Source organism: Callorhinus ursinus, unplaced genomic scaffold, assembly GCF_003265705.2.
Source record: "Callorhinus ursinus isolate GAN/ISIS: 27379988/994484 unplaced genomic scaffold, GSC_fseal_2.0 scaffold12, whole genome shotgun sequence".
NCBI lineage: Eukaryota > Metazoa > Chordata > Mammalia > Carnivora > Otariidae > Callorhinus > Callorhinus ursinus.
Window position 1 is genome coordinate 25,451,965 of NW_027397074.1, and position 17,851 is coordinate 25,469,815.

General features: G+C 38.8%; 1 protein-coding gene across 1 annotated transcript in view; it reads left to right on the forward strand.

Annotated features, from left to right (window-relative positions):
* The window catches only part of UMAD1 (UBAP1-MVB12-associated (UMA) domain containing 1), a 215,023-nt gene that overhangs the window by 138,107 nt on the left and 59,065 nt on the right, over nucleotides 1-17,851 (forward strand). Inside the window, exon 3 of the mRNA XM_025872948.2 lies at nucleotides 8,074-8,147. Coding sequence (XP_025728733.1) covers nucleotides 8,074-8,147 — 74 coding nt within the window. The remainder of the gene's footprint in view (nucleotides 1-8,073; nucleotides 8,148-17,851) is intronic.

Sequence of the window (17,851 nt, forward strand, 5' to 3'; positions counted from 1 at the left end):
TGATTTGCAGGTGATTCACTGTTGTAAATACCAACTTTTCTTCAAATAATGAAGAGAAATATTCTCTTCAAACTTTTGGGTGATGCAAGAGCATGTTTAGTATTTGACTTCCAGTTAAAAGTAATGATACTAATGACATACTTTTTTTTTTTTATGAAAGGAGCTGTGGAGGGAGTGGGGGCAAAGCCATGGTTAGGAATTTTGGTTTTGTAATAGCTAGCCACCTTTTTCACAGAGTGCTCCATACAAATTTCTATTCCTTAACTGATTGGGTACTCCCATAGTTTTTAGTTTTTGGCTCATTTCTACAGCCAGTTTTTGTGACTTGCATTTGCTCCGTTGAAATCCCTTCTAGGAAAATGTAAATGATGTGAGGGCAGGGATAGGATTGCACTAGTTTACATGGTACCTAGCATGATATATGGTACATGGCAGGTGTTTAACAAATATTTCTTGAATGAATGAAACTTAACTTGAAGCTGATTATAATATATTTCATATACTGCTCCCGTTTCTGCTAGAGATTTTCTTTGTGGTTTTCTACCACACTAAACACCCCACCTTTTTTTTTTTTTTTAATCAATCTAAGAACTCAAATTTCAAGAGATTGAGAAGTTTACCTACCTAATATCTCTGATTGGGCCAACCGATGCTATGTTTGAAACACACATTTGATCTCATGGGATTACTTATTTTTCTGTTGAGAACTGACCGAGCAGAACTCCTTACACCAACCAGTAATTTCACAAGTTTATTCTGTTGGTTGGAAAGGAAACAACACTCCTGATGGTGAGTGACATGATGTCAATACATCTCCAACCTAAGTTGCATTATTAGTGATAGATCAGTGCCATCATTTTACCCACAACAGGCAGCACATTTGAGTCTGTGTCTCAGGATACCAGATAACCTAGGAGAGTGAGCCTACTCTTTTCTCTTTACAAAGTTTGGCTTCAAGCCATACACACTGAAAATCCTTTTTGTGTCAGTGCTGTTTGTTTTCACAGAGCCTGTAGAACCTGTTGTCCGTGGAGGGCTCAGAGCGGCCCTTTATGGAGCTTGCTTTCAGCAGCATTCTGGGATCCAGAGTCAGGAATGGTCAGCCGAACTTACTCTCACAATATGTAAGTTTACTCTGATTTTGGAAAGATAGTAACAGAAATCCTTTGAAGAAGATTTGTACGGCATGATGCAATATTGTACAAAATTAATTTGGGGGGGGGGTCTTTTGTGTTTCTAGTCTCTCAGTCCAAAAGGAAGAATGCCTGGGTTTAAAGTGTTAAAGCTGAATGGATGTTTTTGGTTGCTTTAAGATCTTCCAGAAAAATTATTACCCATAGCTACAAAGTAACAAGACTCAGACCAAAAGACATCCTTGGAATCCTAGGACAAGTTAATTAAGAGCAGGCAGTAGGACTGAACAGTGGGTCTGACCTCAGTTGGATTTGCTGATATTCCTACTTTCCTGAGTAAACATGTTTCACTGTTCATGTGCCCCCAAGCTTTTAAAGGAGTAAGCAAGGTTTGAACTGTGTGATTTTAACAGCAGTCAGAAAATTAAAATCTAACATGATGCCTACCTAAAAGTTGTATATCAGTATGTATTAAAAGTAAGATCCACACTAATATAAAAAGTAGATTGCCAGTTCTATTGAACCCTTAGATTTTTTTTTCATGTTTTAACATTCATTTATAATTCTTTCTTTTTATAAGCCCTTGGTAAGGGTGTATATAGAACCGTCTTTCTTCTCCACCCCCCTCACCACACCCGCCACAGTCAAATCAACACACGTTTATCGAGTATTCACTTCATTGTCAGAATGATGCCATTGTGTTAGTTGTAGTCCATCCTTAGCGAATCTGGGGTGTAATAATTTTGGTGTGCTAATTTAATATATTCTTAGTGTCATTTTAATTTGCTTTTCTTTCATCCCTAGTCGGCTTGAACCTTTTCCCATTTTTGTTTGCTAACTTCGTTCCTCCCTCCCTGGGTTAGCTGTTCCTCTTGGCTCATTTTCTCATGGGGTTACAACAATTGTCATCAGAATCCTGACCTGACAGCAGCGGGCTCCTGGGCAGGACATGTCTTCAGCAATTAGTTCTTTTGCTTTCTGTCTCTTCTTCCTTTCTTCATTACAGTGGAAAACGGGGAGTAAAATGGATAGTATGGGAAACCGTGGAAGGGAAAACTAAACTAAACTGGAGGAGACTCCATTGTAAAGTGTATTAAGCTGAGTTGGATAACTCAGGTTTTGATAAGTAATGGGAAGCAGCATGAGATTATGTAATGATTTGGCATTGTCATCGGACTTGAACTCCAACAGCAGGCCTGCCATTCTTGCGTGGATAGAATGAAGCCTACCTCACGACACTGCCAAGAGCACTAAATGAGATAACACGCGAGGGCCTCTCCTGTCCTCTCTCCTTTGCGGGGATACTGGCAACAGCCCCGTGACAAGGGCGGGAGGACACCAGCACTGAAGGTGAAACCTTTTTCTTGCCCCAGCTCTGCCCCCTTCTTCCCTGCCCTTAGCGTTGAACGTGTTTTCTCAGTCTAGTCTTCATAGCAGCCTTATTATGTATCATTGTTCCCATTTTTCTGATGAGGAACTTGAGGCTCTGAGAAGTTAAGTACCTTGCCCAAGGTCATGGATATGGTGAAGGATTGGGGTCGCGTTCTGTCAGCTTCCAGAGCCATTCCCTTGCCACAGTGCCAGGCTGCCTTGTATAATGAGTGTGTGACTGACGAATGAAAAGGAGTTAATGGAGTGCCCATTCCACTGTTCTTTCCACTACTTCACTTGGTGAATGACTAATAAGCAAACACTCCCAGAGGGTATTTGCATTTTAAAAGAGGAGCTCATTAACCCTAATGAATCTCTAATTGGTGGAATATGCGGGGGAGATAGTTCTGCTCACTGGGGCTTTCTCCTGTGTCTTCAAGGTGCCTGGTTCCCCTGTTCTCCTCCATGGATCATCAGCTGTTCTAGAATCAGAATGATGTAGTAGAATGCAGTCACATACTGCTAGTCCACCCCAAATGCCATCGAATGAATTGACGGGAAAAGATAGCTGTGAAAAGACAGCTAAAGGAAAATAGGTGTAGGCTAGCACTGTGGAAGATGGATGTTCAAAAGTTGAACAACAAATTTGACAATTTTGAGGGTCTTCTGAAGACTCGGGTAAGAATAATACATTTCATAATCAATTTTAACTTCAGAAACGTCTACCAGCATTTCGCAAAGTGTATTCATAGACCTCTGCAAGATACCCTCATAATGGGTATCAGATGAATAAAATGCTCCATAGTCAAATATATTGTGGAAAAAGTTTTAAAGTTTCTTTCCTTTTTTTTTTTTTTTTTTTTAAAGAGGGAGAGAGTGCAGGGAGGGGCAGAGGGAGAGAGAGAATCCCAAGCAGCCTCCATGCCTAGCATGGAGCCCAGTGTGGGGCTCGATCTTAGGACCCTGAGATCATGACCTGAGCTGAAATCAAGAGTCGGACGCTTAACCAACTGAGCCACCCAGGCGCTCTTAAAGATTCTTTACTAGAAGAATTTCTCCAAGCCTCTAAATTGTTTAAGTGCATTGGAAATCAACAGGAAGGGAATCATTCTGCAGATTTTTCTTATACTTTTGACCATAGGAATCTTTTTTCCATGTGAACCCCTCAAAAGTAGTATTTTGTGGGCTGCAATTCTGAGAAAGGCAGTTCTATATAATTCTTCTTTAGTTAAAAGAAAGAAAACAGTTTTCTGTTTTCACAGCTTTTCGTATTTAGGTAGGCTCCAGCCCTGTCCATATCAGCCCATTCCCCGTCCTTTTAGACCCTAGGGCCTTCCAATAGTAACACCCATCTTCTCCAGATAAGATCTAATCAATTTAGGGGGAAAAAGCCCCCCACCAAATAGAGACCAATTTCTCATCTTTATTGCCTAGTAAGCTGGTGTTGAAGAATATGGCTTCTTCCATCAAGGACCAAATGGATTTCTGAACCCCAGGCTTAGATTGAGCTCCATCCAGTTACAGAAAATGCTGGGCTGGGGCAGGCTTTCCCAGGTGGGAGGAGGTCCCCGTGGAGTGACAGAGCAGACAGCAACGTGCTGTCTACTGCCCTCCCTTTCTCAAGAGAAGGGGAAGAATTAGGGGCGGAACCACATGTGCAAGGCCCCCAAAATTACCAAGCCATGGATTAGAGAGTAGAGGGAGGCCTTGGCTTAATGTTAGTGGAGCTTCCTCCACATTGAAGGAGGCCTAAGGAGTGAAGGAACTCCCTCACCCCCTCTCTTGCCAAGACAAGTCTCCTCTGGGTAACCCAAACAGGCAATGGGGGTCCTCTCCCTTTCCCACTCTTCACCACCATTTCTCCCCGCCCTTGACCCAATCCACCCAGTAGATTAGGATCATAATGATACTCTAATGACCATCCCTTGCTTGTTTCCTCATACAACTCAAACATAATTCAGCCTTTTATCCTAGAAAAGGTGGAAATACATATAGTCTCTAGAATGGGATCAGGAAGGGCACCTGGCTGGCTCAGTCAGTAAAGCATGTGATTCTGATCTCAGGGTCGTGAGTTTGAGCCCCACGTTGAGCATAGTGATAATTTAATTTAAAAAAGGGGGACTCAGGAAACTACAGCCTGAAACTTGTTTTTGTAAATAAATTTTATTGGAACACAGCCACATTCATTGGTTTATATATTGTTTATGACTGTTTTCAGCCACAAAGGTAGAGTTGAGAATTCTGTGACAGAAACCGTAGGACCCATGAAGTCTAAAACGTTTATTATCTAGCACTTTACTGGAAAAATTTGCCAATCCCTAATCTAAAATATAGAGAACTTGTACCTCAGCTCTTTAAGTTCTGAAAGAGCTTCCTTAGTATGTATGTGTAGATTTTATTTTTTGTTCTAAATAAAAACTACATTTTAAGCCAAGAAAATTGATGATTGTAAATATAAGAGGGGTTGTTGCCTTTTGTGAAATTGTTTCTAGCCTTGCAAACTTCTGGAAAAGTATCAAGGGGACTGTATTTGTTTTGAAAGATGGGAAGAAAGGACAGAGGCTTGCTCTGGTCAGAAGTGTTTGGCATCATCAGTGGAAAGGGAAGAGGAGAGAGAATCTGTGGGGCTTATGGAAGAAAAAAGGAGTCAAGAGAAGTGTCTGGGGGCCCAGAGGGTTGGACCAGCACAAGATCCTGCATTCAGAGCTCCCTTTCAGATCCTTGGGCCCTTCTCTTCACCATTCTCTAACTCAGACTTGATTCCTCCACCTTAGCCCACATCCACTGGAACCTTCTACCAGACCAGAGAGTCCCTAAAAATGTCAGAAGACTAGGTTCTGCCCCCACTGTGACTGCCTTCTACCTGGGAGACTTGGGGCAAGGCCCTGAGTGCCTCTGCCCCTAGAGGTTCTAGTCTTCTTTATAAACAGCTGACTCACAAATGAAAATTTTTAATCTGCCCAGTGTATAGATCAGAGTTAATGGACAATTTGAAAACTAAAGTACCTTATTTCACATTTGTCACATGCGTCTTTCTTTCTTGTTGAAGTATCTAACTTTTGTGTGGGTTATAAAAAATTAGAGAAAATTACTGAATGTTTCTCATGATAAAATAATTCTTCAGTGGGAAGAAAAAAACCTTCAAAAATTATATTTCATTGTGACCTGTTCTTTTCTGATTGTGGTTTGAGCAGTTTTCATTTTCTGCCTTTGTTTATAGAGAATAATCTCACAGATGGCATTTTTCCTTGTAATCAGTTATTGTCCTATCTGAGTCATCGCCAGACATGGCATTTCAGTAAATAATGATTCTACAATCGCTTCCAGGCAGATGTGTTGTGTGATGTCAGGAACACTGGCTGATAACCTTTCTGGTTATTCAAGCAGTAGGGAGAAATGGAGAAAGCGTCACACAGACACACGGCTTGAAGTCAGAAAATGGCAAAGTAAGCACTGACTTCATGTTGAATGACTTTAGCTAAATGCAGTGTTTGTGTGGCTATGGGATAGAGCAATAATCATTCAAAAAGGTAAAAACTCTTGAGTAAATGACCTTTTGTATTGGACAATATATATTGTAAGAATCAGGCTTGTGAGTCATTCAACACACTCTGACCTCAATGTGTAGAGCCTTGCATTACCTCGGCTACTTAGGCTGCTGTGTCCTCATGTCATTAGCCAAGCCAACTAAACTTCTCCGGCATCTGTTTTGCCACCTGTAAACTGGGGGTTGATGATCTTGTCCCTAACTTTCAGAGAGAAGAGAGATTTCTGAAAAGCAGATTCTCCTCGATATGCAAATGGTCAGTTTAAATAAGCATTTGCAAAATCAATCAAAATAGTTTGACATGTTAGGTCACAAAAGTAGTTTGATGTAAATTTTTCACTTAACAGTTATTAACTTTATTATCCTATAGACATAACCCAAAAGTTCCTGATGTTTTTTAGTATGATTTTTTTTCTTATAAATAATCATTAACTATTTTTAAAATCTAATAAGTTATGCCATAATCATGGATCCCTAGAAGCAGTACACCCTAGTGGTACTTAATATAGTTGCCTTTTAAGTTTAACAGATATGTTTTAGAAGGACATTAACTGTATGCTCAAATATAGCTTTTATTACATACCATTTAATATTTTATCTGTTTTATGAACTAGAAGGTATAAAGAAAAGTTCACTGATTTATTCAGCTAGTATTTATTGAACACCTATTCTGTGGTAGGTCTTGCCAACGATAATAATGTTGCACATAGCTGAGAACAGAGCTTATAAGCTAGAATATGCATTTTTGATTGATGTGCTTGCATTTTATTTTTTATTTTATTTTTTAAAGATTTATTAATTTTAGAGAGAGCAGGGGAGGGGCAGAGGAAGAGGGAGAGAGAGAGAGAGACTCTTAAGCAGGCGCCACACGCAGCTGGGAGCCTGACGCAGGGCTCAATCTCACGACCCTGAGATCATGACCTAAGCCAAAAGCAAGAGTCGGACCCTTAACCAACTGAGCCACCCAGGCACCCCATAATGCTTCATGATTTTAGGAATTTAACAGGTTTATTTAATTCCTTAAAATTTCAGTGAGGCTCTTCCTTGATTATCGGCAATGGTATGTTAAACTTTTGTGTTTCATAAAAAAAGTTAAGCTCAGCCAGGACTTACTTGCATACTTTGTTATCTCCAGTCAGGACTTATGACCTTCCTTATTAACAAATTCCTAACCTTTAGTGTTGGCCAAGTCATCATCTATGAATTTTGTAATCTTCCCTGTTGTGGACATTCCTGAGCTGGCCTAATTTTACGGGAAGTGCAGTTTACAAATTACTAAATCAAGCTCTCATTAATTGTTTCTTTACCTACCATGTGTTAATCACAGATCATTAGTGATAGTTAATAAAATAGGCCTTTAAGAAATTAAATTATGCTTCTACTTACCTATGTTTGTGTCTGTCCTGTGTCCTTGGAGCCAGCCTGGTTACCAACTTCATTTAGTAATATAACCCGCCCAGGCATCAGCCTTAGGAATCGAAGTATGAACAAAAGGCTAATTTACGAATCTGTTCATTGTTCTTCCCTTCTGTAAAGATTGTTTGATGTTTGGTTAACTATTACATGGAAATATACATATCTACTCTGAGGCAAATCTACAGACACACAAGTAAACACTTACAATGAGTAAACCTTATTTAAAAAACTAACTTGGAGGACAGTTATTCATATTAAAAAGACTTTTAGTTTGAAAATAATTTGCCGTATCTTCCTTAAGTCATAAGCTTTCCTAGTTTATTTGAAATATGACTTGATTTTCAAAATATGAATTTTTCCAGAGTAAACGTCTGTAGAAGCAGAATACATCTCTGGTTTAGGTTGTATGTATGTAGATGTATGTATGATTTCTGGAACCTGTATAAAATTATCATTCTTAAAAATTAACTTACTTTGTAACAAAGGAAATAGTAGTTGCTTCCATAATGTGAAACGTATAGTAACAAAAGATATTTTAAATAAATAGAAGACAATTTGGCCTCCAGGGTATGGTAAAGGTTTGTTTTTATTTTTGTTTCCTCATAGGAGATACAGCACATGAGCAAAGAAAGGCAACAGAAGGTAAAACTTCAGAAGCTGAAGGCAGCCAACCTTTGGAGGTAAGTGAAACTCAGTAAGTCCTTTTGGGGTGAAGCTAACAAGTCAGTATGATTAGATAGTCCTCTGAGGATAAATGGTAACTTCTCCTCTTGGTCATGTAGACAGGTGCCTCGGACAGAAAAAGCAGGTGATCTGCTCAAAAGTCAGAGAAGGCGGCACAGGGAGTGGTTTCGCCAGGGCTAAGCTTTTCCTAATGCTGGAACTGGAAACTCCCGAATGAAAAAAGAGGAAAAGAGCACCTAAGTTAAAACATTTGAACTATTTTTAATTGAGTGACTATTTTCTAATACTTTGGAATAAATAGATAATATATGAAGCTGTCGAGAACGGTTTGCAAATAACCTCTTCAGAACTGCATTACATTACTATTTCCAGCATCAGAGTGTACTCCTTGACGTTGTTCAGTGGCAAGACGAGGGCATTTGTTCTTTTCCACAGGAGAAAATGATTTCTTCCTTGTGGGTACTTCAAAATGTAATTCAGATACTTCCACATACTACGTAGAAATATACTAACATTATTTAATCACTAAAATAATCATTTTTAAGATTTAGGGGGAAGGTTAATTATTAGGGTACAAGAGACATCCATGGAGCTTGGAACTTTCTACATGGTGACACACCCCTATTTATATTCTTCTTACAGCACAGGAGGGCATTGCTGCGTCCAGCCAGAGAGAGGTCAGGGACCTGGCCTGTTTGGTTCACCTCTGTAGCCCTAAAGCCTAGCGCGGAATAGGCAGTTGAAAAGATTTGTTAAATGTATGGATGAATACACTCACGATCAGTCAAGATGAATCTTATCCAGTCTTGTGGTTTTAAATTCTACAAAGAGGCTGATGACTCCCCAAGTATATCTCCGTGAGACCTCTCCCCTGAGCTCCAGACTGTACCCAAGTGTCCACGTGCCCTTTCACTGACAAGTTTCTAGGCAGCTCAGCCTTGACGCAACCGGAGAGGACTTGTTGATTCCCAGCCCCAACACCCTGAAGGTTCTCTCTGCTCGGGTTTTCACCATCTCTGTGTAACAGCACCACACCCTCTATACAGTTGTTTAGAATCCAAACCCCTGAGGTGTCCCGGCTCCTCTCTTCCTCACACTCCACATGCAGCCCGTCCCTAAACCCTGTCACCTCTCCCTTTACAACGGGAATCTGACCCCCTCCCTCTCAGCACCGGCACTGGTAGAACCCTAGACTGAGTCACCACCCTCACCGTCACGTTCTGCTCCCTCAAGTCCATTCTCCTATACAGGAGACGGAAATACGAATCAGATCACATCACTCCTTGGCTGAAACCCTGCCTGCGGCACACTGTTAACTAGAATAAATGCTCTCCTATCTCCTTTCTCCCCACACCCACCTCCCAGCTACTGTTCTGTCCCTTGGTCGTGTTAAGCTCCTTCCCACCTCAACCTTTGCGTTTGCTCTCCCTTTGTTACCCAGCGGTCATTCAGGTCTTAGTTCAAATGTCACTTTTCATGACTGCCTCAGCTAAAGTGTCTCTTTCCCCTGGTCACTGTCACATAACCCTGTTTTATTTCTTCCATCAAGTTGATTACTTCTCAGATTATTCATTTGTTTACTATCTGCCTCCCCTGACTAGAACAAAAACAGACTCTGTGGGCCTAGAAAAGTGTCTGTTACATGGAAGGTGCTCAGTAAATACGTGTTAGTGATAATCGAGATTTCCTATAACGTCATCATCTGCCTGCCAAGTTAAAGGCTTCAGCCTGTCATTTTGACTCATTCTCCTCAATCTCTTTATCAAGTCCATCAAATCTTACTGATTCTGCCTCACAAATATCTTCCAAGTCTGGTTTCTCATTCTCCAACGAGGTCTTCATCTGCTCACTAGACTGTTGTTAGATGAGCAGGTTTTGTCACATTAGCCCCCCTCCCCCCGCCCAGTGCCTTGAAGCCTGCAGAATAAAACTTAAAAACAAAATGCTCTCCAAACGGCCCCTCCTTTTCGAACTTTCCCCCGTGCTCCCAGCCGGAGATAACCTCAGAGCCCTCGTACTACTTGTGTTGTCTTTATGACGTCACCAAAGTGTCAGTTCCTGGAAGGTGGAGCCTACAGCTTAGTGAACCAGCTCCAGCCACTAACATACTGTCAGACCCGTGTGGTGTGACAAAGATATCCTGTCAATGATTCTGGGATGGATAAATGAACAAATAAGCAAGCAGTCTTCTGCAAATGCTGTCTTGGGAGTCTTTTCATTAAATCCTCTTTTTCCTCTTACACGATAAACATATAGTTGTTTTTTTTTTCTCTCTCTTTACCACTATAAAAAGAAAAAGTTTTCTTATTTCTTAGGAGTTACCCATAAAAATCTGTCAATTTACATTATTTTTGGCACTCTTACTACATTAGTAAGGAAGGGTGTAATGATTTCAGTTAGTTAAAAAAAAAAAAAAAAAAGATAGGGGCGCCTGGGTGGCTCAGTCGGTTAAGCGTCTGCCTTCGGCTCAGGTCATGATCCCGGGGTCCTGGGATTGAGTCCCAGGTTGGGCTCCCTGCTCAGCGGGAAGTCTGCTTCTCCTTCTCCCTCGCTGTTCTCTCTCTCTCTCTCTGTCAAATAAATAAATAAAATTTTTTAAAAAGATATACATCTGATTAAGAAACCGTAACTATTGTACCGAGCAGAAAAGATTCTCGCTATCTTGATTTTCAGTGGCTACACAAGAAATATTGAAATATTATTTATAATGAGAATATGTTTGGTAATTTACTGTGGGTTCCATAATGCCTAAAAATAACACTTTAATTACCCAAATATAACTCCCTTTTCTAAGGACCCTTTGGAGAAGGTGGCTTTTAGTATATTGAAATAGGTTTTTTGGTGAGTTCAGATAAACATCGAGATTGCCTGCTATTCTCAAGGAATTGTTGGACCTGGGGTGGAGAGGATGTAAATATACATACGACTCTGATTCTTAGCTAGAGAAGCAGAAATTCTCAATCAGTTCATGGAAAAAATCAAAGTGCCACAAATCACTATAATAAAAAATGGAATAAATAAGTTCCTTAAACTCCATAACTTCAAAGACAAGTGAGATTTCAGCGAAGATTCGAATAGGTGTCATTAGGGAGGGAGAGTGAAGCGAGACCTCAGGCAGTTGGTGAGCTTTGGACCATGAAAGAATTTGTCTTACTATTTACACAATTAATTCCTGTATGATAAATTCCTGTGAGATTCCTTAATGAAATCCTTCAATAAGAACATTTTTAATAAAAACTTAGAAATACAGGGGCAAATCATGGTATGAAATGACTTTCCACACAGGAATCTCAGTGATAGATGATAAAGAGTTAAGAAATGAATGCAACTCGGCCTGTGCCACACTGTAGTTTTGATGGCAGTTAAAATATTTTAGGTAGTCTGTGATATTTTTTCCTTACACTTCATAGCCCAAGTATACTTAAAAAATGTGTTCCCTCTCCAAATAGAGTCTCTCCCAACATCATGGAAATTCTAGCATCTAGGCAGAATATAATGTGCAAAAAAAGAGATCTGGCTTGGACATCAAATAAGTTCATTTTTACAGAGGTGGATTATGAGATATCTTCCTGTGTTTACACAAATGACTCTGAAAGGCAGCATATTTATTTGTATTAAGTAATTCGTGGGACTTTTTACTTTGTGACCTGAAAGTAATATGGCATTCATTTCAGAAAAATTTCTCAGTGTACTTGTCTTCTTCAGTCCCCTTCCCTAAATATTTTAGGGTTTCTCTCAGTGATGACTCTAAGTAGTTACTGCTGTTTCTACTTTGGTGTTCCCTCTGTATGATCCCAGAGCATCATCACCTAAAATAGGATAACTTAAGGAAATATTGAACCACCTAGTCATCAAATGTGGTTACTCTCACGTTGCGCTTTAGTCTGTGTTTTGAGAGCCACTGGTAGCTTTTAGGAGAGTTCGTCTGTTTTCGGTGCGTAGAGCGTGAGCCCCTAGAAGCCCATGGTTGGGCTTATTGAAATGAAAGTCATTAGACTCTAGTACTTGGGGAAAGCATTATAATTTGGAACTAATTCCAACTGGAGGATTATCCATCTCCTTCTGTTCCTTCTTTTTTTTTTTTTTCCTTGTTGCCTTTCTGGGTGAATTTTGGTCCTGAGTTGTGATGGTGTTGCCACTACTTCTTGCTTCTGCCAGTCTAGGAGCTGGTTACGTACGGCTCAGGAATAAACCCCCGGATTCACTGGGGGCCTCGTTTTGAGTTTTTACCATTATGACTCCTCTTCTCAGGGAAATAAACATAACAAGTAAGCAAGTAATTAGTCATTATTTTCAAATCATCAGTCATGGCAAGTGTTTCGTATTGTGAAAACTGGAACCATGTTAGCTACTAATTTACTAGTGGGCCTATTCTTTTTTGGTTTTGTAGGTATATTTCAAAAGCTATGTGTATGTAAATTTCAGGTTCTTTAATTATATCCACTTTTGGTGACTATTAATTTCAACCTAGTTTTAGTAGATACTTTTAGTGTGTATTGAATTTAAATTTCTTTTATTTGTACTACAAAAATTGTTTTTAAATTTGCATTTAGTTTCAGTTTCCAAGACTGAGGAATATGTTTATTTATTTAGTTTACTGGCCTAAAGATGACAAAACACAAAAACAAGCCAATAAAAATCTCCCCACAAAACCACAATTCTATTTATATATTTGTCTTGAGTGACAACTAATTCACATATGCATATGGAGACACATATAAAATAATAACTAACAGATGGTATAGCTGCAAAGTAGGATTTATAAAGATTATTATCAGCTGGTGGTATTGAGATACTACTGTGGTTATGCTGACAGAAGACACAAAAATTATTTATAATAATAAACTGTGACACTAATATCCCCCCAACTTCTGTTAACCGAAGTAGCTTATTGCATATTTAATATAAATTTCTTAATGACGACCTAAAACAATCTTACAGCCAATTCGTGCTAGGAAATTTAATAGACAGCAATTGCAAAACAGTAATTGAGGTAGCAACAACAAAATCCTTGCTAAAATTGTTAAGGGCAGAATACTAGAATCCCTGGAAAGTAAAGTAGATATTTGGGGGACTTGGTTGAGCTCATTTCAAGCATACTTCTCAATGTAGTTTGCTGAATTTGTGTGTGTGTCTTTTTAACTTATGTATTTAAAAATAGTTGAGTTACCTGTGGAATTCATAGTTCAGTAATTTAGGAAACAAAAGATTTTTTGTTTGTTTGTTTAGAAAGGCATGGAATGCACATATTAATAAAACATGTCCACTTTCCTTTTAATGTGTTTTTGCACTTCCCTTAAGTCTTTTGACAGAGTGGAGGAGCCTTCAGACTCTGTAGGGATTAATTTCCTTGTTTTTATTTCAGATAGTCATTAAAATGAATGAAAATATCCTTGAGCTTTGTGAATTCCATATGAAAAATACTTTGGTTGTCATTTCTTAAAAGGGGAGTAAGATGATCTCATTAAAGATTGGGTTCTGTGTAGAAAAGAATCGGGGTCCTGTGGTGCAGGAAAAAGGGGGTAAGAGGGAGTGATTTTCAAGAAGAGTTTTAAGAATAGCAAACGTTCCTCTACCAGGTGTCAGGATTTCAGCTTTAAGAATTTTCTAGTATAAAATAGCATCTAAGTTTATTAATTTAAAGTATTGGGGTTATAAAGATAATGAAACTTGTTTATTCTCACAAGATATTCATAGTCCAAATACAGGTATAATGGGTATTGATATTAAAAGCTGTTGAAATTGGTACAACCATTTTTGGAAAGCATTTTGGCAATAAGTATCAAGAGCCGTAAAGACGTTAATATATTTTGACAGTAATTCCACTTCTAGGATTCTATTCTAAGAAAATAATCTTTTCAATCCCCAAGAAGTTCTATGTGCAAAAAAAAAAGGGGGGGGCAGCCCATTCAATGGAATACTTTTTCGTTTTCTTAAATCCAATTTATGATTAGTTTTCAATAAAATATAAAAACTCTTGGTTTCATAATTTCAGTTAAAAATATGAGGTACAAAATTGTATATACAGTATTGTTGCTATGTAAAAACTGTGCAGAAAAAGATGATGTTGTCCATAAAAGCATTAAGGGTAGTTGCCTTTGGGATGATAGCTGTATGGGTTAAATCATTCTTTCCAGTGTTCTTATTTTCCAATTTGTCTGTAATGAGTGTATTTTATATTTTAAATGTTAGCGAGGTCGGCGATGAGGAAATGATGTATTCACTCAAGGGCAGATTTTGCTTAATGGAAGAACTATTTTATATGGCAGTAAAAACAATGGAGTAGGCTATTGAGGATGATTCTTAGGAGACATGTTGGGATGTTTCTGCCTTGGCTCATTTAGGTTTAAGATCCCTTAATTAGTTGATCACAGAGCACCACATCTGATCACGATTTGTCAAAACATCTGTCCTCTCACCCAGGGGCCTCTCCAGCAGGGAGAAGAGTGAGGTGGCCTAGAGGTTATTCTTCACATCTCACTGGAAATCACACAGCCCAAACTTTTCTCGTTGATCAACCTGTCAGTGTCATTGTATCAGCTATAAAGTCATATTGCCCCCCAAAATATGTTGTGGGCTATCAGTTTAAACATATATTTGTCTAAAAACCTTGCTTTTTTCTTTATATCTATGATGTTGAGACACTTAGTTGAACAAAATTTCTCCCTTTATAATAATTAGTTTATGAGAATATAATTTTATCAGATGAGTGTAAGGATCTTTGGTTTTTGTTTCCCCTAATACAAAACCTTTTCAGATTTCTGATTTATTGAGAAATGAAGCACAGTTGGATTATGTCATTTAAATGGTAAATTTAATTCTTTAATGTGTTTATCCTCCTTATACACGATACCTTTTGGGAAGAAGATTTTGTAGAGTGCATTTCTCTCATCTTTATTTTCATTTGAATGATTGCACCATATAATACAGTAAAAAGTACATTTTGGGGGACTCCCTTGCTCACTGAATGTATCATCTGGGAGCAGTTGCCAAGGTTCCCTTCAAGTTCAATTCTCAGTCGAGAACTGATTCTCGAAATAGGTGTAGGTGGGTTAGATGTGGCATCTGGGATTTTTTTCTTGCCCAGAAGTCCTGGCTCTTCACCTCTTTGGAAAGTGAATTGGGATTGTGCCACCAAATGCCAACCTTTATATTACTGACTGTGATGGTGGTGAGGGGGTGGTGATGGACGGGAAGCTGGGGATCTGCTGCATAATGAAGATTTTAGGCATTGATTAGTCAAGCTTTTATGCTTGTTAGGAATGGTCCAGCAGCCCTTGCTGGTAAATTGTCAGACTGCAGAAACTACTTCCAAGTCCTTGCTCTTGCTTCTAAGATCTGTCTTGGGCCACTGGTAAAGAACAATTAAAACACTTTATTATTTCTGTAGATCTATAAACATTGGACTTTTGTATTTGACAATCAGATTAGCATAGGTTGTTGATTGCCCAAAACACTGGCAAGATGAATTAACTTGAGGCATGCTTATCAGCGTTGGTAAAGATCTTTTCTGTAACTTCAAATTTGTATATTTTTGTTACCACTCCATCTTGGTCCTAATTTCATTTTCACTGGAAAAAATTATAATTGAAAGGTCATAATTCTGGTGTTTGCTGGTTTCCATTGGGGTTAACTAGTACACTGAAACATAATGTTCATTCATCCTAGTCAATAAGACCAAACTATGTGAGGTGTATGAGAGCTGCCCCTGTTTCTATCCAAAATGCACATATGGTGTGGGTAAGCCAGTAATGTGAGTTTTACGCAATGTTTCTGCTCATGTACACAGTCTGTTGCTCAGCACCAATTATTCCTTGCCAGAAACCCGCTAACCTGCTGCTTTTGTAGCTCTGCTTGATGAAGCTAGGTAGCTTAAAATGACCACGATGATATTTACTTAACTTCAGCAATCTTAGTTTGTTAAAGTTGTGTAACTCTAACCACCTGCCTCATCTGCTGATTTATTGCAGTTGATTGCCATTAGAATCAAAGAACTGGAACCTTGTTACTGCATTGCACAGAACTGCATTAGATCCAATATGTGATTATATATGTGTAGGAGGAGGAACCCAAATGTGGAAGTACTAGCTTTTTGCTTCACAGATCTAGTTTTCTGTCTCCAAATGAGAAAATATTATTTTAAAAAGTATGTAGGATATTCTGTTTATATTTTGGTAGCCATTTTGTTGTCATTTTTCCAGTTTTCCCACTTTTATAGTTTTAAAAACCACAAAATCAGCAGGGTGAGAGGGCCATGTTGGGAGAACAACTGTTCTCTATTTCCCATAGCCATCTTTTTTTCTAATCCGCTGTTTTTTAATTAGTAACAAATGGTCCTTATTTTTTCCTCCTTCGGTTCATGTTACAGTCGTAACTTCTTGTGACTTCATAGAGAGTTTAAATTAAAGCACAGCTGTATTCATGTTGTCTTCACACAGCTAGAGATTCTTTTTTGAGAGACATTTCATCTGACTCTTTAGCAATGCAGATATGTATTTGGTCTAATTGGCATTTTCTGAATATTCCACTTTGTACCTTACTGAGGACTCTTGGTATGAATATGCTTATGAGGATGCACCTATATGAATACATAGAAAACAGTTACACTGTAGTGAAGCTCAACGAAATTTACATCTATTTTACATTGCTTTCCAGACCTGGCAGGCTCTGTTCCTTACATGTGTCCCTTTTTAAAAATGAACTTCTGTGCTCTTCTGCCCTGCTCAATAATTAACATTAATTTCCACCTATTCAAGGACTGTCTAATGTCCACTTTTGGGATGTCATATCCTTAGGAACATGCCTTTCACGCATTGCCTTTTAAATTAGTTAAGAAATCATTATGGGTGTGAATTCATAAATCTTCTCTACCACCCGTTATATAATAGAGACTATATGTACTAGAACCTCCTAGTGTAAAAGCCAAAAGCCATAATTTTTTTAAAGTAATAGCAAGCCACATTTTCTCTGCCTTTTTTAAACTTATTTTTATTGATCTTTTTTTAATCTTATTTTAATTATGTTGTGCTAATCACCATACATTACATCATTAGTTTTTGATGTAGTGATCCACGATTCATTGTTTGCATATAACACCCAGGGCTCCATGCAGTACGTGCCCTCTTTAATACCCATCATCAGGCTAACCCATCCCCCCCACCCCTCTCCCCTCTAAAACCCTCAGTTTGTTTCTCAGAGTCCATCGTCTCTCATGGTTCATCTCCCCGGGGCTCCAATTCCCCCCTTCATTTTTCCCTTCCTACTATCGTCTTTTTTTAACATATAATGTATTACTTGTTTCAGAGGTACAGGTCTGTGATTCAACAGTCTTACACAATTCACAGCACTCACCATAGCACATACCCTCCCCAGTGTCCATCACCCAGCCACCCCATCCCTCCCCCGCCCCCACGCCAGCAACCCTCAGTTTGTTTCCTGAGGTTCTGCCTTTTTATGCCACTTGGAGAAGAAGAAAAGACTGGCATATACTCTGCCTGAGATCACAGTGATAGTGGACTGAAGTGTCATTTACACAGTAATAAAAAGCCCATAAAAACTTTCTCAGAACTTCTGAACTGAAAAGAGTGTGTGAACTGTTGCATAATCCTACTTCTTAAGCTGGTTTTGGTTGGAGAGTAATTGCCAGAACGTGCTATTTGTTTACCTAGATGTTCGGGGATTCGAACTAGATCAAGCCAGT